The following is a 22,227-nucleotide window of genomic DNA, read 5'->3' as shown; positions in this document are numbered from 1 at the left end:
TCCAGACCACCTAGACCTACATACTCACAGGGGATAATCTTGAGAAGTGAGGAGATGGGCATGCCTCATCATTGTTGGACTTAGGCCTGCCTGCTATTTGTTTCATTTAGCTAACACTGATTTCAGTTTTGAGTTTGCACTATGTTATTAAAGAGAAGTTTTATTCAGTTTTTAAGTGGCCTATGTCACAATAGGATGTTTAGAAATTAGCCTAGTCACTTTATTCTTATATGTTACATAATTGACAGACAGCGCTATGTCAACAGGCATCTATTGCCAAAGCCTTTTTGCCTGAAATGATTCACAAATATCATATATTGTGTTGCTATGGTGCTCTAAATGGTTGCTAGGGCATAGCTTGATAGCTTCACAATGATCCTGAGAGACTGATTGGTCGTCTGAGTAAAATGAGCCCGCCCCCTTGTCTCTATGACACTGTGATCCAGAGTTATGTTAAATACAAAATCCCTATGCAATTGACCATAGTAGGAAAAACACATGCTATGGTATTCCAGGGTGACAATATCTAAATAAACCTTAAATGAGTAATTTTGTATTGAATTTATCTTGCTTTCATATAGCATTACGGTTCATAACATTAAAATGTTCTGTTTTACTTCAGACAACACTGGCACAATTTTCCCCAATGTATTCCCCCAAAGGCACAACTTCCCCCGCACCAGGGGCAAGTTGTGCCATGAGACCACTTTTTTCCCAAAAGCTATATTTCTGAAACAATTTATTTCAGATCCAAAGTTATTGTTCTCAGGGATGCACCACATCCTGAAATATATGTACATCCTTAAGTTGAAGGCATTACTGCCATGGCCTCACTTTAAAGTCACTTTGAGTAAAAACTGGCACAACTCACCCCACTTTCCCCTATAGGCTACTGTAAAAATATGATTGAAAATAAAGGAATTCATGAAAGCCAGGGGTTATATCGAGTATTTTTTTTTTTTAAGTTTAGAGGATTAAAGTTAAACATTACTTCATGTATGAAGCACACAGAAACGAAAGAAAAAGCTAGTATTAGTAGCCTACTGAATCAACCCAGTATGATGGGTTAAATAAATAAATAAAATAATTTCTGGGTAAAAATGTGTTCTGTCCTAGCCTTGGGTTGAACACAACCCAAATTGGGTAGTTTTTAACCCAGTGTTTTTTTTTAGAGCATTCCTTTAGCATAATCCAGGGTTCTCGCTGTCATCGAAAACTTGACCAGGAATTGACCCAATTGACAATTGATCTCCTATGATCGGCTAATCGTCTAGAAGTCATTGAAATCCGTTGGTGAAAAAGTGTGGGAACCTCTTCTAAAACAGACAAAGGCACAGTCATCGATTCACCTTAGCTAAGAGTGTTTTTCTTTCTTTTCTATGTTTGTGTGTGACTGTGACAGAACGGCAAACACATAGTTAAGCAAACCACCGTATAATTAGTGGTTTCACAGAATCCAGCGGCTTCTCAAAACAGTTCATATGATGTCATCGTCTTACTAAACGAGTGTGTTAAAGAGGTCATTAGAGGCAACATGAGGGAAACCCCTGCTCTCACGAGCCTCGAACAACATGTTCACTTCTTTCATGTATAGCCCGAATAACCAGACACCGGGGTTGCCGAGTCCACGGTTTCCCCGCGGAACTGGGCGGCTCCTTTTTGTTTTGCGGGTTAGAAGTTTTACATATTTATTTTTGGTTTTTTATTTTTTTGTTTGAAATCTTTTGCTTCTCCCACTGTATAGTTTGCCCATGGTGGGACTAAGAGTGATAAGAGACAGTGTCGGGTTTTGTAGCTGCATTGACTAACAATTCATGTTAAATTGTAAGAATATTTTGACATTTTTATTTAGATTTATATTATTTATTTAACTAAAAGGGATTTTTCAGTTGGTGTTTGGTGCAGATTTCTGTACGATTTGGACAGTATGTGACTGCGAGATAGATACATTTGATTTATTTAATGAAACATGTTGGCCTGGTTTTACAGACAGGGCTTAGATTAAGCCAGGATTAAGCGTTAGTTCAATTAGGACATATAAGTAGCTTTTATTAACGTGCCTTAGAAAAAAAATATTACTGGTGTGAATCTTCAGACAAACCAATGGCACTGATTTAGTTTAAGATATATCAGTTCAAGTTGCTTTCATTTAAAGTCCCCGCTGTAGTCAATCATTGTATCCCTTAAAACTCATCTTTGATCACCAAAATTACATATTTAAAAGTTTTTTCCTTGAAAAAAAATTCTTCATGTCTTAAAATATCTTGAATGTAACTCAACTCCCTTTTCTCATTTTGTATACGAACGTATGAATATGCAAATGAGCCCCGCCTCCACTCACTCACTGAGCTCAGAGATCCACTGGTTGACGATCACACGTTGATCTGATTGGTTACAAGGTAGTTTGTGACGTCAGAAACACCAGCGATTTCAAAGCGTGTTTTTGAGACTGTCTTTGCAGGTTTAAGGAGGAAATACTCAGCAATGGTGTCGACTTATGAACTTACACATGGTTTGTCTTAAAGCATATTAAAAACACCACATAGACACATAAACAACATTAAAGCTGGATTTTCACCACAGTGGGACTTTAAAACAGTTCAAACATGCATTTTAGTCTGGGATTAACATCTCTGTCATTTAAAGAAAAGAAAAAAATTGCCCTGTATATTTTTAGGAATTCCAACAATGAAATCGGGAGCGAATGGGAACGCTCTTCTTTTTGTTTTGTTTTTTTAATGCTTTATTTGAGCATTCAGATTACAGTGTGAAACAACAAAATTAGAACACAACAATAAGTATTAAGAATAACAGAAATATAAAGAATAGTTAAAGAAAACAGAACTATAGACAGTCACTAAAAATAACCGAGAATTAAAAAAAAGAAAGAAAGAGGGCATTACTCAAATTAAAAGAAATTTAAACATTAATTAAGGTAAAAATTTGTTTGTAGGTCGTGCAAATTGTACATGAGTGCTTGTGGGAACACTGTTCATGAAACACCCTCGCTTTAGGATAGTGAAGTAACGAGAGTTCATTAGGTTTTCACAGAGCAGGAATTACATTCTCAGCATTGAAATCTTAGTTTATTAAGTTGGGTAGTCGACCAACAAGCAACAGCGAGTCCAGTCAGTCGTCGAGATCCAAGGTGCTTTACAAATGAGAAATATTGAAAAGAAAGAGCCTACTTAAAGAGATGAACTGTCTTTTAATGGAGTCGATATTAGCAACAGGACCTGGCGAAAACACCAGCTTTATTTTAATTCAGTTTCTAGGAATTTATTTGACAGCCTGGAGCCGATACCATGAAGCTGGTTTAGCTGGATAGCCAGATATGTTTCAGTTTAGTTTGCGCCAACCCTGGGTTTTAGGCACCATGAAAGTGGTTTGGCTTATAGCGTGTTCATAGTGACGCTCCACGGCTAACCTGGTGCGGGTCAGGTGATGTTCCAGGTGAGAGGTTGCGAACCGAACTTGGACCAATCAGCTGTGAGCAAAGTGTCACATGTCTGATGCGATAAAGTCACTCCACCTGTTTCAACTCCAAATTAAAGGTCACAACATTTTTAAGGATTTTTAAAGACAAAATAATACATTTGTATGATTTCGATATTATTTATGTTATTATACCCTTAATCGATCACACACGTACAATTTTAGTTCATCAATTATTATGACGCAGAGTTTAAATGAATAAATATATAAAGGTAATATAAATACGCTTTAGAATTAATAGATAAAGCAATAAAAGTACTACATGTGAGCTTAAATGTTCAGTTCTCTCTATACCGTTATCAACTGTATAAACAGTAGCGAGACTTCTTCTTTTAGTCGTCCTCTTTGATAGCTATTTTCTTCTTGCTGTGTAAATTTGTTTAAATTCTTAATACTTTTATTTAATAAGTGAATCGTGCTGCTTCTCTCGCGAGAAATGAATCTCAGTTTCACTCTTTCTCAGCATGTGATTGGCTGTTCGCTTCTGATGTCACACATAAACTCAGTATAAAGCCTTAGTTGACAGAGAAAGTTGATGATCAGCATCACGGTTCCAACAAAGCCTGGTTTGATTGGTTTGGTTTTGTCAACTCGACACTAATCCTGCAACCCTGAGTTTGTTCAACTACTGTCATGGTACAGGCCCCTGGTCTTGACTTCATCAAGGCATGATAAGTTATTTCCTGGTTTAATTGGAAGATAGAGTTGGAGATCATCAGCATAACAATGATAATTAATGTTGTTTTTTGTCAAATAAAACCGAAGCGGGCCCAGGACGGATCCCTGTGGAACAGAGGGTGTTACTGTCCGTTTCTAATGTTCGAGACAGATTTGGATGTGTGAAAATATTATCAACATTCAACCTACTTATTAATAGGACAGAAAAACATGAAGACGCTCGAAGAAGACCTCGAGGGATTGCTGATGTTGTCCAAAAACAGCAAATAACCGTCTCACCTTTCCATCAAACACTTAGCTAATCATGGGTTTGAAGCTAAGGGATATTTCACCCAATAATAAACAATAATAATAACAATAATAATAATACCTCTGTTTAACTCAAAAGATACAATGGAATGTCCATACCATGGAAATCAATGGGGTCCAATATTGTTTGGATCTGCATGTCAAGAATCTTCTCCCAAAACATCTGCAAATAATTTGTTAGACACTCAATTCAATTCAAAAGATCATCAAACGTACAGTCAAACCAACATTTATTCAGACATCTTCAACATCTCTCACATTATCACAGTTTATTCGCTATAGTTTAGAAAATGGTAATAAATGACAAGAACTTTTAGTATTGATGCACATCTTGCCGTTTCCATCCAGCATTTTTTTTATGTGATATCCCCAAATGCGCATAAAAACTGGTGGATGGAAACAGGTTGTAAACGCATCATCGGGAAGAGAAGAAATGTCATTTTGATGAAAGATTATGAACTTTGCGTTGATTTTTCTCACCCCGCTGCCATTATTTTGTCTTGTTTTGAGAATAAAACTGCTTTATGCAGAAAAAACTAAAAACATTTTTAAGGTTTACATATTTTCCTGGAAAATGTTTAGCATTTTTAAGCATCTTTTTGCCTTCACTGGATTATTGAAATGCTCCTGCAGTGTGGAAGTTTAAAAGCAATCCATGAAGTCTTTCAGTTAATACGAGGTCATTAAACTGAGTAGAGTTTAGTTGAGATGAAGTGTACCATGTCAAACCACCAAACAAATCATTTCATAAACTTCATTAAGAGTCAAAACTAAATTTATTCAGACTCCTTCAACATCTCTCACATTATCAGTTTATTCGCTATAGTTGAGAAAATGGTAATGAAATATGAGCAGAACTCAGTTGATATTTGACTGGTTTTGTCCGTCCTTCTGTTAGACTGTCTCACACATGAATTATGTTGAATATCTGTCAGCTGTTAAATTTAACTACACAATTAGATAATACCAGTTTAGCTCAACCAGTGACCAATCAATGCTTCATTGTGTTCAGTCTGTGTGTGAAAAGAGCATTAGCAATTAAAGACAAAACACTTCAGCAAAACATGATCAGCTCAAAGTGTCCAAATCATATTTGGTCCCTCATTTGTATAAATGTTACTGGTAGTCACTGTATGAAGAATGTTTGGGTATAATATGTCACAGTTTACTTTATTTTGCTCTCCTCACTTACATAAATGAACTATAGTATCCTGCACACACTAGTGAAAAAATATAAAAAATGTGCCTATATCCGGTGTCTGAATAATTTTTGGTTTGACTGTACATCCGAATTTTATGACGAAATTTTATTTCCATATTTTTTTCATGCTTTATTGGCATATGAGAGGTCGAAATGACGATGTGTGTAGACAGTTTCCCAGCCGCTGATTCGCTGCTTTATGGTGCCATCATCTGGCAGACACTAACACACACACACACACACACACACACACACACAATAATGACAATCCCTGTTTACACACGTCTGCACTTTAACCAGTTAGAAACCCGTTTTAATTTGGTGTCCAGATTTAATAACGCTTTTAAGTGGCCTTTTGGCGATCTCTGCTGGTGTTGCGATGGTCCAGCAGAACTTCTGTGTGGTTTTCAGGACCTAGATATGGCTAGAAATGTTGGTTCCTGTAGTTCACCTTAAGCTTTCTAAGCCCTTAAAGGCAGAAATTCAGAAGTAAACACTTGAACATTGTATACCACCATCATGATGCCACAAGCAATATTTATTCAATGAAGATCTAAAATGAAGCTCTATACGCATTTTTTGTCTTAGTACATTATTTTCATATACAAATATTGTGGAATCGCCACTTAGAGGATGTTCACTCAGCCTTTTCACTATATAGCAAATTACCGAAGGAGATTAAAAAACGGGTTTTGTTTGACATTCTGGCTTTATGTAGGCTAACATTCTTCACTTCTTTTTCTTTTTTTTCTTTTTTTTTGGCCTGTCTGTGTTAAAAATAATAATTATGCAATCAACAATGGTTGAACTAAGTGTGGCGATTGCATTACTTTTTGCCAGGGGTTGTACATTATACAGTACAGGTCAAAAGTTTGGAAACATAACGATTTTTTTTTATATTTTTGAAAAAAGTCTCTAATGCCTATCAAGGTGTTTATTTGTAATAATATATATAATAATATAATATATCATATAATGATATGACGCAGCGCCTGAAAATAGTCCCCAGCTCGGTAACTTCTTCCAACGTGACCGGGACTAAGTTTGTCTAACCTATTAGACCTATTTTCAGGCGCTGCGTCATATCACTACGCCTGCTGCACCCATGGTACGGCCGCACAGTTCCTTGATTATTACGCCGGAATGAGAGTAGTTCCTAGTCATATAGGCTTAGAAAATCGCAACTTTTCATTTTCCGTCGATCTTAGTACACGGTTTAACTACAGAAGAGTCAAGTTTTAAATAGGAAAAATATTGAAACTCTTTGGTCATTTTGAAAGAAATGCTACTGGACTCGTCTGAATCAATGATCTATGCTAAGCTATGCTAAAAGTGGTACCGTCAGACCCGGAGTTCGGCTGAATGGATTCTAAAACGGTAAAACTCATCTGTTTAACTCTGGGGGAGTTGTAAAATGAGCATATTTCCGAAAAAAGTGGAGTATCCCTTTAAACTTAAAGGCAGGGTAGGTAGAAATGGTCTAAAAATTTTATTTTTCAAATTTGTTTAAACTTTATGTACATATCAATACATAATTAAAATGTAAGTACTCTGAAAAAGAAAGTAACAAAATCGAGTGTCTGTAGACCTCTCACGACTGTTTTAAAGACATCTCATTATTTCCATTCACTCCACCCCCTCATTTCTGTGCTTCTTCCAAAGCCACGTCCCCAAAACACATGAACGCGCGACTCCGACCGCTGAGCTAGAGGACGCATTATTTACCTGAGACAAGCGGAGGGGAAGGGGCATTTTTTTGCCTGGTTTGCCTTCACTAACTGCATATGCCGGTACTGTAAATTTAGATTGCTCTTTCTCTGCCATTGTTTTGGTATTCCTAGGTTCAGTGCCTTCTTCTTCTTCTTCGATAGATTTTATTGGCAGCTTGCAAACATAGTGCATTACCGCCATCTACTGGACGGAGGTGAGATCAGGTTCCGTGCCTCTCGCACTCCTCAAATCAAACGGTCGCGCGCAAGTGGGTAGGTGCTGTGTGGCAAAAGGGTGGTTGCCATGGTTGCGAGAGAGTGACAGTCGCCTAAGCCAATCCTTTGATTCGTCCCGAATCGAAATAATGAGCTGTGTTTAATACAGATTAAACGGTCTAGAGTCACTTGATTTTTATACTCTTTTTTTCAGAGTTCTTACATTTTAATTATGTATTGATATATATAGAAAGTTTTAACAAATTTGGATCTTTAATTTTTAATAAATCCTACCTACCCTGCCTTTAAGTAAATAAATGTAATGCGAAATCGAAAAAAATAAGTGATCACTTTTTACAGTGTATTATATGCTTATAAGATCTCATTTGATTGACATCACAAACTATCAGAATCATAACTTTTTGGTCATATCAATTACAAATGCATGAAATTGCATATTGCTGCTCAGTTTGGGTCTGTCCAAGTATAGGCTTCATATTCTTTCTATATCATACGTGATCATACATGAGATGAACCCTAAAAGCCTGATGCATCAAATTATCCAAAACTTAGATTTTCTTTTTAAATCTTTAGACAAAAATACATTTAATATCACTTTGCATGGTTAAACTAGATTTTAATAACAGGCCTCCTCCTGAAAGCTGTTCGCACTGCTGGAGAAGTCAGTGAATATAGCAAACAGTCAGGTGTCCTTCCAGGAGAAGTCCTGTCCAATGAGAGGCCAGAAGAGAGCGAACACAACCCCGTAAACCCGCAGCAAGCGAAGACTGTGAGTGGACGAATCGGCTCCTCTTAAACACGGCAGGTGCAGAAGGAAACAAAGAGGCCTTTTTTTGTGTAAAAGTCAGTCATGTTTCATTTGATTACAATTTCTGTATTTACAATAATAATAAAAAAAACCTTTCAAATACATGAATGCACCCGGGCGATACGGGCTTCATTTGGACGACCAAAAAACAAAAAGTCAATAAGTATTCAGAACCGCAAACATTCACAAGAACGAACGTCAGAGCCGCAGATCCGGCCCGTTGTCCATCATCAGAACCAGTGTCCAGTCCACATCTCAATATTACACGAGTCTCTGTTCATTCTGAGGCCGCTTCTGCATCTTTCTCCTTTTTCTTTTTCTTCTTCTTCTTAGCGCTCTCCGTAACCTGCATGTAAAAGGAGTCGTTTAGTACATCACCCTCACACTGAACGAACAGACGTGTGTGTGTGTGTGTGTCGTGAGCGCTTGAACCCGCTGACCTCGGGTTCCTCCTCCGCCGGAGCCTCTTCTGCCAGCTTCAGCTTCTTCTCTTTCTTCTTTTTCTTCTTCTCCTTTTTGATTTCTTCCTCTGTCTTGGATGTGTCCTGAGCGACAGCATCACCACTTTCACTTCCGCTCTCATCACGTTTCCTCTAGAACAACAGATAGTGTTAATCCAATACCAAGAGAAGCACAAAACACTGTTTACAGTCACGTTCTTAACCGTTAACATCCGCTTCTCCTCCACTAGAGTAAGCTCATACACGGCTTAAAGGTGCTGGATGCCACTTTCTCACTCTACTAAAGCATAAAAATACCATAATATGTTTGCATACGTGACCCTGGACCACAAAACCAGTCACATGGGTCAATATTATGAAGTTGAGATTTATACATCATCTGAAAGCTGAATAAATAAGCTTTCCATTGATGTATGGTTTGTTAGGACAATATTTGGTCGAGATACAATATTGAAAATCTGGAATCTGAGGGTGTAAAAAAAAAAAAAAAAAAAAAAAACCGAAACATTGAGAAAATCTCCTTTAAAGTTGTTCATTTATGTTCACGATTGTGCTGCAGTCACTCACACAAGTAAATGTTTTATATATTTACGGTAGGAAATCTACAAAATATCTTCATGGAACATGATCTTTACTTCATATCCTCATGATTTTTGGCCTAAAAGAAAAATCGATAATTTTGACCCATGCAATGTATTGTTGGCTATTGCCTCAAATATACCCGTGCGACTGGTTGTGTGATCCAGGGTCACATTTATTGAGGTTCACACACTCGTTTCTCTGAAAAACACTTCTACAGCCAGTTATTCTACTCTGAAATGAGTGTTTTTGTTTTGGTCTGTGATTCTGCACGTTGCCAATTATCCTTGTCCATTGCGCTCGTTCCATTAGAAACCGTGTGAGCATCGAGTCTGAAGAGGCGGGGAAACGACGATCTCCGAGATTTATATTTGGACTGCAGTACCTATTTCACCAATAGCTGTCAATCTTACAGACTGCACCTTTAAACACAGCATTGCCCTGATTTTACCCAGCATGCAAACATTAACCTGATTCTGTCTTGAAGTGTGTGAATGTGAGAGACGTCAAGTCTGAAGCCTTTTCTATTTTCAGCAATAGTTCGATCAGCTAGTTATTGTAATTGTTTTTAAATATCAAAGCTGATTTCCATTTCAAAAATGTCTAATAAAGCACACACAGTAGTGCTTTAAATCAGTGATTCCCAACTCCAGTCCTTGTGACCCACTGCTCTGCACATTTTGTATGTCTCCCTTATTTAACACACCTGAACCAGATCATCAGCTCATTAGGAGAGACTCCATGAACTGAACTGAGTGTGTCAGATAAGAGACCTACAAAATGTGCAGAGCAGTGGGTCACGAGGACTGGAATTGAGAACCACTGCTTTAAATCATTAATTTAATTATTCACAATAAAATAAAATAGTACTTTTAAACTATATAACATTTGAAACGCAGGGCCGTTCACAAAATTGAAATTCAACAAGCTGATTTTAGTGTGATCACAAAAAGAAAACTGAGAAGTCACATGTACCTTTGCTGCGGTCTGAGCTGTCGCTTCACTCTTCTTCACCTTTGCCGTGCTAGGAGAGAGAGAGAGAGAGAGAATAAAGGTAAATCCCATACGGCACACGACTCTTTCCCGAGGATCTGGCGATCAGTGTGTCCCGAGAGCTCCGGGGACGCCGGCACGTTGCAGACGCCAGATCCCGAGCTCAGGGTTTACTGTAGCAGACAGACTCCCTCTAAGGTCACCGCAGACCAGACAGGGATAACAGTCTGCGGAAACACCTCGGATAAACACGGAAGAGCTCCCAGAATCAGTTGCATTTGATCTTTATTGCCTTTCAGTTTTGTAATATTTCAGATCCACTGATAAATAGCACCATCCTGTGGACACCAAGAATGTAAACCGCATAAATGTATGTGTTTTAGGGCTAATTCTCACCTGGTATTAAGATTAAAATCATAATACTTTAGAGTATTAAAGCCATAAGATCGGATCACAAGCGGACGACTCTAAACACAGGTGTAAACGGGTCTAAAGCGCTTTGAGCTCGTCCACTTTCTCCACTTCCAGAGGGAGTTAAACACATTCAAACCGGTTTGCTTTCGTAGTGTAAACGCTCATGTGATCGAGTGTGTTCAAACAGCCACTAAAAGACCGTCTACTGAATAATGCGTGAACATTATGAGAAGAGCTCGAGCCAGACGGGGTTTAAACTTTATCGGCTGGAGACACGAGTTTGGTTTGAAGAGGGAAATCGAACCAAACACACTGTTCTCTCAGCGTTCCTGATTTCTAACACACACTCACAGCGCTCGGCTGATCTTGTGGCTGTAAGAGCAGAACTAAAGCTGATGCTCTCCGTGTGTTCATCTGTCGTGTTCATATGTAGATTGCGTGATCTTATTTCGTCCATTAGATTGAAAGATCTGAAAAATCCCACACATTTACCCACTCATAGACCCTCCTCTGAAGAAGTGGTTGAATACCATCTCAACACCAGCTGTAAACTGGGCCTTAAACTAGAATGTAGACCCTGGCACTCATGTGGTCCATTTGAAAACAGACTATCAATTTAGTTTTCACCTTCTGCTTTGTGAACACCATCACAATATAATTAACAAAATCAGCTCCTCCTCCAGTCATGTGTACCTGTAGTCCACGTATCCCTCTTTCCAGTCCGCAGGAGTACTGCCGTTCGGCTTGCCATGTTTGTCCAGAAGTCCTTTCTGAATCATCATTTTCTTCTGACTAGCCTGAAACGCAATGTTGTGAAAATGTTAGGGCTGTAATCTCTGTCGATTATTGGTCGATACGTTCTGGCTCCACCAAAATTCAGTCGACCAAGATTTTCTTTGGTTGATTACAGCTAGAGATGCACCGATTACAATTTTCAAGGCCGATCCCGATTTCCCATTGAGTTTGACCTGCCGATACCGATTTTAGCCGAATCCGATAAAAAGAAAAATTTCTAACCACTTTACAGCACACACAAATATTTATTTTCAATCTTTTCTTTAACCCTTTCACACGTAAGATTAAAATATTCTAACTGACATCCCCCCCCCAGAGTGAGTTTTTCAAGGCAAACGTTCCCTTTAATGTTTCCATGGCGACGCGTCACGCCATACACCGCAGCCGCACTAATACTGTATGACAGATGTGTCGCTTTTATTTCGCTTTTCCTTTTTTATTCAAAATATTCACAAACTTGCTTACCATGTCATCAACTAGCCTATCTGATATTCTCAAATACGTGTAAGTGAGTGTGTTTGGTCGTTTAAAACCCTTTATAAATAATCTTGATCTATAACATGAGATGGGCGCCGCCATGTTGTCCCGTCAGTCGGATTTACAGCACGTGAATTCATCAGTTTCTCGGTGAACTGAGAAGAATAGAGTAAACTTTATAGTTACTTCCCCTATGTTTGTCTGGTATGAATAACACATGTCGGCAAATTATATTTGAATAGATTGTTATTGCTGCTTCCACAGACATCAGTGTGTATTTTACAAACTCCAAATGTATTGTTTTACTCGTGCTTATGTGTATTTAAATATATGAAACCTAAAATAAACATTATGAGGTTGAAAACACTGCTTAGTTGTGATATATGACGCGTCGGACTCTGGCTCAGCGCCGATCACGTGAAAATCGGCCAATTCCGGTCACAAGCCAATCAATCGGTGCATCTCTAATTACAGCCCTAGAAAATGTTATGAAACGCACGTCAGCACTAAAAAGCATGTGATTTCTCAGTGTTCCTCACCTTCGGTCCGAGACCCCATTTGCGTGGATACGTGTCTCGCTCCATAATGACCCTCTTGATTTTAGCAACAACCCCGTGATCACACGTGGATATGACGGCTGTCGTCATCAGGGCCACCGCTGCGGAACACACCAGAATAATGAGAATCTGCTAACACACATTAGCATCTCTGCTAACAGATTTCACACAGCCATCAGTCTTGGGTGATAGATAGACAGTCATCTTCGCAGTAATGCTAATGTAATCTACATCACATCATCATGTGGCTTATAACAGTGCATGCTGGGATTGCAAACGTGGTTTACCTGTACAAATGGCTTCTCCTTTAGTAGTTATAATGACTATGTCTTGATTGATCTCAATGCCATCTTCATATCGCAGGACGCCTGGTAACATGATCTTAGCGCCGTAACATATAGCGTTCACCTGTCACAGAAACACGTCATTATAATCCCAAACTGAACCGATCTGAGCTGACTCTGCAGAGTGAAGGCGAGTCCCCTACAGCGCTGTCCTTCATGACGATCCTCTTGTGTGAGATGAGCAGCTTCTCCAGAGGGAAGATCACTCTCCTCAAGTACGTCTCGTCCTTGTTGTGGTCGAACTGCCACTGCGCGTCCAACACGTCGTGCATCGTCACCAGGTTATCCTACAGACACACACACTGGGCTCAGACAACTCAACGCTTTTAAAGTCATGCAACATGTTTTATTAGCTCTTCATGCGTTTAAACCGATTCTGTGCGTTTTAAATAAAAAATAGCCGCCACTTGTCGCCACCTACTGGTGTAACAATGTAACGACCATTCAAATAAACATCGTCAAAGTTACTTTTAAAAAGGTGATCGACTCCATTTTGATCACTACTGTAGACAGTGTTTATATAACTATAAACGTACATTTTGTGATCATTTTAATTATAGAAAGAACGATATTGAAGACCATTATGTCTCAACGCATCATTTTACATGTTTTTTAGCATTAGCCGTTTAAATGTTTGCTATTTTAAACCATTCAAGCGACATTAGATGCCGAATCTCTCGTGTTGTGTGTCAGAGCATGCAAGGACTAATAAAATATTTTCTCTTTAAAACAGAGAACAATTCTCCCACGACTCTGAATAGACAACTAAACAAAATGAAACAGTACAGCTCATTTCTGGGTACAAATTTATACTCAAAAATATATATAAGTAGATAGACTGGGTGGGGTTAGGAACTGGAGAGATCGATCATTACGAGCCTACGACTCGGCTTGTGTCGGCTGAAGTTTGATGAAGGAGGTCAAACAATAACCACTTCATGATATTATAAACACTCAGCCATTTTCTGTCCCAAAGATTAATTAGCAGAACTGGGGATGAAGCCCAGAACCGAACTCAACACTTTGGGTCCGGGATCTCACCGTACCATTTCTCCCAGTACACCCGAGCGAACCCTGCGCAGCTCCTGCATCTGCCCGCCGACGCCCAGCAGCAGACCCAGATGCACACACAGCGTTCGGATGTATGTGCCCGCTTCACAGCTCACCCAGAAAATACCTGCAAAACACACACACACACTCACAATCTTGCACTTCGGAAACTAAGTCATCACAGTGGATTTAACCCTCTACACACACCTTAGCAACAGAAGCGCCATTGGCTTGTATATTTTATGTGCCTGTGTGTGAATGATTGCACCAAATTATTTAATCTTTGTGAAGTGGCACAGCTTTTACATCATCTGAAAGTAAACTTTTAACATGAGCTCTATCATAAAAAAAAAAAAAAAAAAAAAAAAGCTTGATTGACTTATAATTAGACTGTATGTCAAACACTGGAGTAGGGCTGTGAAATGATTAAATCACATCCAAAATAAAAGTTTGTTTACATAATATATGTGTGTACTGCGTATTGCATGCATGTATACATATATACACACATATACATATAATATATATATGAAGACTTCAGATGCAAAAGCCTCTAAGTGCCATCTGAAATTTTCTTCTAAAATTATAAGTTTTAATCAAGCTTGTATGTTTATGGTCAGTTATTTCACTTTAATGGCAATGAAAATTACCTATTAATTGTCATTAAAGTGACATTACTGAACCTAAATATACAAGCTTGATTAAAACTTATAATTTTAGAAGAAAATTTCAGACGGCACTAAGCTTTTGCATCTGAAATCTTCATTTTCATATAATATAATATATAATATAATATACACACAAACAAATTTCTTAAATATATACATGCGTGTATTATATATACACACATCTATTATGTAAACAAACTTATTTTGGATGCGATTAACCGTGATTATTTCACAGCCCTACTCCAGTGTTTGAGATAATCATGACTGATCGCATCCAAAATGCTGTGTATAATTTATATACAAATACACACACCCACGCAAGTATATATTTAAGAAAAATGTGTTTTTATAAATTATATATACATGTATTTATATATACAAACAAATTATATGTAGTACGTACACAAACTACGTAAACAAACTTTTATTTTGGATGCGATTACTCGTTTCACAGCCTCACACTGGAGAGGGAAATCTAAATTTATAAGCCAACGTCTAATGACGGGCATCCTAGCAGGGAAATCTAGTCGTGTATGCGAGTGATCTGTAGAGGTTTGCAGTAAAGCCATCAGTCTTGGGTGATAGATAGACAGTCATCTTTGCACAGTGTGCTAATGCAATCTACATCACATCATCATGTGGCTTACAAATAACGAGTCAAGAAGAAATAATGAAGCTTGCGCTCCTAACCTAGTCTCCTCTCGGGGTCATACTCGATCAGCTTGCTCTCGTAGATGGTCCTCACTCTCAGCTGGCGCTTCACAGCAGCGATGAGCGGAGGCCTCTGGAACAGGGCTCCTGTTAAACACTCCATCGCCTGAAGAGAAACACACACACACACACACACACACACACACTGATCAATCTCTCACACAAGACCTCCTGCACTCATTCACGGTCACGGTCCATGTGTATAGAGGCTTTCGCACCGGAGGAACCTTTTCTAGTTCCTGCAACTATTGGCGGAAGATCCCGGATTTTGGTGCGTTCGCACCGCAGGAACTGGGAACTCGTTTGGAGGAACTAATTTAGCTAATAACTAATGTAACCCTAACTCTCCACACCCTAGAGTCGGTCTAAACCAGCGCTGTAGGAACTATCAGTGACGTTAGTGTTCTCTGATTGGTCGAACACACGCGAAACACCCGCCATTCTTAAAAACACACAGATTATAGCCTATATATTTACTCCACAAACTAACTCTACGAACATGTAAAACAGTGATAGATGAGCCTCTAAACCTTTACGCTGAGGAGAAAATCCAACGTCACTTTGAGGAGAACAAGAGAAACATGATTATGTATTTCTGCTCATCAACACTGGACATCAGACACACGACATACGCTAATAACTCTTCATCACTGTCTACTCTCTGTGTGTAACAGTTCTGTCTAATAACGTGTGAGACAGGACCATTAGACAGAGCGTACACTAATGAACTCGGAGAATGCGAGCGCTGCCGATCTCAGCGCCGTCAAAATAAAAGTCTCAACAACAAGCGTGTCTTACATCACTTCAGAGTTCCTGCCGGCGGTGCGAACGCAACCAGGAAAACCTTCCTATGGGAACCATTAGTTCTCGGGGAAACACACTGGTGACTCGTTCCTAGAACCATCCGGTGCGAAAGCCCCTTGTGTGTTCAGAAATGTCCGCTCTTCTTCGGTGAATCCAGGCCCTCCACTCATGCACGGTCTCCGAGAGCATCCGATACAGTAAAACACTGCAGCAGAGCGACGAGACCGGCAGAGAGAGAGGAGGGCCGAGAGACACTCAGAGAATGGATAAACAAGTTCATCATGTCACACACACACACACAGCAATGAACTGACACACTAATGGCGTTACTCAACTACAATGGTAGATTTCTGAAATTATTCACTTTTATGCGTTAAACCAAAGGAGTTTTAAAGTCAAAGAGTGTTTCAGCCTAATATTAAAGTATGAAATAATACAGAAATTGAATACTAATAATAAAAAAACTATGGTCTTCACAATGAATTAAAGCTTTTCGGTCACGTGATTCTTCTGTCGTTTGATTACAATGACAGACAGCAACAGGTTTATTAGACTCCTGTCTCTTTAAGACTGGTTGCACTCATTACAATGAACCACTTAAAGTTGCACAAACTTCTTCAAAAATAGACTGGAATAATTTACCTGCAGATATTCGATCTATTACATCATTTTGTATGTTTAAACAAACTTGATCCTCACATTTTGCGGTGGACTCTACATGCTGTCATTGAAGGTGACATTGTTTCTATTTCTTTATATTGGATGTTTATTTATAATTAGAATCATTGATAATATACTTTTTTGTACATTTCATATTTGTTATATCAACTTTGTGGTGTTATTTTTCAGTGAATGTTTGTGTTTTGTTGGTTGATGTATTGTTAAGTTGTATTTTTGTTGTGACTGTTATACACCGTTATATCTCTCTAAGTAAGTCTCTGATGTTAAAGTTGTCACTTTTTGAGGGTGAGCAAAAACGCACCGTTTTGAGTCTGTTCCTTTAAATGCAAATGAGCTGCTGCTCCCGGCGCAGAGGGCGGAGCTTCAACAGCTTGTGTCCTTTTACCTCACACACACACACACTGAACATTTCAAAAACGTTTTAGCCTTTTATGTTCAAACCGGAGTCAGAATGATGGAGACTCAAGTGACATGTACACAACATTTCTGAATGGTTAGTTGATGAATTTATGTAGCTTAAGTGTAGTTATCTTCTAGTCATTGATTAGCATATTCTGTCTTGATAATCTATAAATCGTGTTCAGGGGCAGGGTTTATGTAAGTTTAAGGGTTAGTGATGTCACTATCCTGGGAGGAATGTTGTGTAGTCTCTACCAGCTGTTTGTTGTAGTCCTTAAAAAGCGATTTCTTTAAAAGCAAATATCTCCCTTTGCTTTGAACTTTGCAGATGTTGTTTATGCTCAAACAGCAACATTACACACTAACTAAAGTTAGAAAAGTGAAATCATATTCAACCACCCCTTTAATGAATCTAATGTTTTCGTTTTGTCTCCAAGCTCTTAGACAAAAGTGCCTTTCTTTAGAATTAAAGAAAAAAAACATTAGTAATCCCTATTGGATGATTATTTCTAACAACCCCAGAGTTTATCCGTCATATTCCCCACCTCTGTTTAAAGCAGAACTCATTCCTACTTACCCTGGCTAGCTGGTGTTCGTTCTCTAGTGCATTGTGCAGCCGTACTATGCCCACATACTCTTTGCCTAAAAGCAATGAGACAAGAGTAGTAAGGAAAGGCTACTAATTTTAATGTGAGGTTGAACGGGTCAAACTGTTGACCTGGAAGTGCTGCGGATGACCCACCTGCGCTCTGCTGGGATTTAACCAATCGCGTGGCTCGCTCCACACACACGATCAAGCAACCCGTGACTTTGGGGTCAAGAGTGCCACTGTGACCCGTTTTCTCGACACGAAGAATCCTCTTGATCCACGCGACGACTTCATGGGAAGAGGGATTGGCAGGTTTGTCCAGGTTAATGAAACCAGCCCTGGGAGCACATGTTCAACATAACACTTGTGTGAACTTGAGGTACAACTTCATGATACACTCAACATTTGTGGAGGAACCATCAGTCTGGGGTGATAGATAGCAGGTCATCTTCGCACAAAGTGCTAATGCAATCTACATCACATCATCATGTGGCTTACATCACATTTTAGGGATGCACGATATATCGGCCACCATATCGGTATCGGACGATATTTGTTCATTTTTAATGTTATCATTATCAGCCCGATAAGACAATTTGTCTGATATATTAAAGCCGATAAATGTATTTCCTTCAGCTGAAACACTTCAGATACACACTGTTCAACATGATTAATTTAAAAATGCTTGAAATATGATTCGGAATCACTTCAAAAAAGGAAAATACGGTCCAGTGCAGCATATCGGCTACAGAAAACTATAATAAAACCATTATAATTGTGCGCTTAGGTCATGGATTCTAATGGTGAGACTTGTTTTTGTAATCAGGCTCTCAAACATTATATAAAAACTTGGATTTAAAAGTATCGGCCAATATATCGGTTATCGGCCAAAATGTTCATATCGGTGCATCCCTATAACATTTATTAATACGAGATTTCCTACCTGACATAATCACTTATGTTCCTCTTGAGCGGATTGGAGCCGTGTGGCAGAGGAGTGTAATGAGCCGTCCGGATGTTGAGCTTATCAAAATGCTGTAGAAAAACATGTAGGTTAGAAGCAGAAGTGACGTCAGAAAGTTAGACCGAAGTGTGTATGTGTGATCAGATGTGTCTAATCGTCTTTGTCAGAAGTGGCCTGATCCCTCGCACCAGCATCGTGACCCTGACCCGCTGACCCGACAGAACACCGGCCCAGACGAGCAGAACCACACGCCGAAACCCTGCGACCCAGAACGAGCCGCGAGGCCGGCGAGGGGCAGGAACACTAGCGCTCAGCGAATGGATAAACACGTTCATCATGACACACACACGCTTGGTGAAAGGGTTTGTGGGTAAACAGACACTGACCTTCAAGAGCAACGGCCACTGAGACGTGTCCAAGGTCGCGACCTTCGACTCGGGTTTGATCAGGAAGTCTCCACTTTCTTGAATGTCCTGATGGAAACAGTTCAGTGAGTTTATTGGTGAACTGATTTTGGAAATGAACAAACTAGTTTGTGATTAAAAAAATTATAATTGCAATACAAAAATGCAACAATACGTATTGTGGGTAGTTCACCTAAAATAAAAAATTACTGTGTGAGAAAAAAAATTCAAGTTTTCAGAGTTTTAGTGTCAGACATTAAACTACTACACATAAAATAGGATCAAATTTAGCATTTTAATCAATAGTTCATTTTTGTTAACATTTTATCATATGTCTTGAAATATTGCGATAATATTATATCGCGAGTTCAATATCGTGATATGTATTGAATTGTGACATGAGGGTATCGTTACACCCTTAGATAATAATCAGGTAGTGTTGTCAACACCAAAAATTGCACAAGTTTGTATCAATACCATCCAAATTCAAACGAAAAGTTGGCTATGATTGATCAAATGTTCCAGGCAAATCATTTTGATGTAAAATAAAAGTCTGCCCTACAGTGAATATCGTGTTATACTCATTACAATACGGAAATAAAATGGTTTCAGAATGGGAAAACTATATAAAAAGAAAAAAACAATAAAGCATGTTAGACCAGAAATTCAGTTGTAGACATTATATTTTAGTGAACGTCACAGTTTTAAGTGTGAATGTCCTGTGAAGAGCACATTCAGGGCTTTCAGACACCACATTTTTGGAGGTTTCACCAACACAACAACTTATCATGGGTCTTTAAAAATGACTGACATTGAGTGATCTAATGTAGCACTCTTATAATCGGAAATATGAGTTATTTAAATCTGACTACTTTTCAAATTGTTTGTCAAATTAACATCTCTGGAAAACGTTAGTGTTTCTGATCAAAATGAGACTTTGTTATAAAACACTGCATTGATTTCATACATATCCAGTGTAGAGACACCAGGACTTACAGCAGGTTTATCAGGAGTTCTGGGAGACACAACTAGTGGAATTATACATCACTATTCCTATGAAATACTAGATATTATGGGAATGTTTATTACCAATTATTACTCCCATTCTTACACTATTTTCATTACATGTTGCCCCAAGAACACATGGGAATGGGAAAACCCAGTTATGGCCATTTTACCAATAAAGTAAAATGGTGCACCAATTCATTCCATTTCCTAACAGTTGAGAATCATCTTTATACAAAGTTTGGTTAAAAAATAAATACTGAAAACTGATTGCTGAATGAAAAATAAAACCACTGGTTTCGCCTATACATGTAATTTCATGTCTTAGTATTTTTTTACCTACTTAGTCCTGGTGTCACTACAGAGGACATATCATAACATTAATAAAATATATTTTTTCAACAAAAAGATTAACAAAGAACACAGAAATTAAGAAAAACGCATGCATATAAATCTGCAATTACCCCAACATCTTCTGACGAAGTTTTCTGTGACCTTCTTTTCTTCTCTTTCTTGGCTGAACCAACTGAGGACAAGACAAATATCATCCATTAGCCTAAGTAAGAGAGTCAGTTGTGTAGATCTGCACATAAAGCGTGTTAAATCAAGCCTGGTTTCTTCATCGAGCGCGTGCACATAGCGGGACCACGTGGCCTGTGCGAGCAGCACGTGGCGTTTGATTTAGCGCTCTAACTTACCACGAAACAGGTTTAAAACTACATTATTAACGTTAAACGTTACATTACACCACTGTCTGTCACTGCCGACCACATTGCGATACGATAAATAAGTAGCAAAGAGAAAAATAATAATTTATAAGTATTAAGTGACCGTGAGGTTTGCAGACATGTGATAACTTAAGTAGCCGCAAATCTGCCCATTTACTTTAATTTATTTAATTGTATCATCTTTAATTTATTTACTAAGACTATTTATAAACAGTAAAGTTATCCGGCTTCCATGCCAGCAGAAATATACATTTACTTCCTATATTATTAGCTAGCTAATGACGAGTTATTTATGTTGGGGAAATAGATAAACTACCATTAATAGTTCCCCCACCTTTTATTTTCTTCCAGCATTTAATAAAATAAACAAACTAGCATTAACAGTAGAATTAATTAGCAATAAGACGCATTAATGAGAGCATTTGCACAGGTCACGCATTTCTACACGCACCCGGGAATCATGCGTGCTGATGAAGTTAAGAACTCAGCTCTGATTAGTTTACTTCTACCCTTCTTAATCGCATGATATATTGTGAATAAATGCACATTAAAGTACAGTTTAAATGTAAGCAAAATCACAGCAATCGTAGCGAAAATAACGCAAATGTGTAAAGCATGATCTTACTTTCCACGTCCGCCATCTTCGCTGCTGCGCGCTTCAGAGGACAGCAGCACGTGTGCCAGTTCGCGCATGCGCTTTACTCTGCGGAGGCGGAGAGAGCGGGCTCGCATCTCGCGGGATATGTAGTATCGCGATATTATAACGCTGAGAACGTGGAACGTGGCCGCACGAGGGAGCAAGCAGAGCCGCTTCCTATGGGATCACAGGAAAATCAGCGCCTTGTTTCAGGAATGATTAGGGTGAAATGAGGGAAGATAAAATACTCATGATCAGACATATTTACTTAATTTTCACAAAATTACAGTAAATGACTAATAAATAACGAATTCTCTTTTTTAAAACAGAGGCCACAACAAATAAAATATTTAATATTTTTTGTTTTATTTTTGGGGGAAAAGTACAAAATTATTTTAATTTTACATTTTTGTTTTCATTAAATATTAATAATAAATATATAACTTAATTATACATTTTCATCAACTTATAAAAACTATTCCTTCTACCAAAACTCTGACGTAATGTTTAATACACATCAGTTGTTCTGT

At 38.5% G+C, this 22,227-nt stretch overlaps 1 protein-coding gene across 1 annotated transcript; it reads right to left on the bottom strand.

The window, feature by feature from the left end:
- Positions 1 to 7,948: 7,948 nt before the first annotated feature.
- Positions 7,949 to 21,775, bottom strand: dkc1 (dyskeratosis congenita 1, dyskerin). Its single transcript, XM_084386870.1, has 15 exons — positions 21,686 to 21,775; positions 20,797 to 20,858; positions 19,310 to 19,396; positions 18,903 to 18,994; positions 18,113 to 18,297; positions 17,948 to 18,012; positions 15,466 to 15,592; positions 14,104 to 14,234; positions 13,201 to 13,344; positions 13,001 to 13,121; positions 12,696 to 12,814; positions 11,578 to 11,681; positions 10,453 to 10,501; positions 8,878 to 9,030; positions 7,949 to 8,783 (listed from the first exon to the last, which is right to left on the bottom strand). The coding sequence occupies exons 1-15, from the start codon at positions 21,699 to 21,701 to the stop codon at positions 8,715 to 8,717; spliced, it is 1,524 nt and encodes a 507-aa protein (XP_084242996.1). The 5' UTR covers positions 21,702 to 21,775; the 3' UTR covers positions 7,949 to 8,714.
- Positions 21,776 to 22,227: the final 452 nt, after the last annotated feature.

The sequence above is a fragment of the Rutilus rutilus genome, assembly GCF_951802725.1.
Source record: "Rutilus rutilus genome assembly, chromosome: 18".
NCBI classification, from domain to species: Eukaryota; Metazoa; Chordata; class Actinopteri; order Cypriniformes; family Leuciscidae; genus Rutilus; species Rutilus rutilus.
The sequence above is the reverse complement of the archived record's forward strand: the minus strand, read 5'-3'. Positions and strand labels throughout refer to the sequence as shown.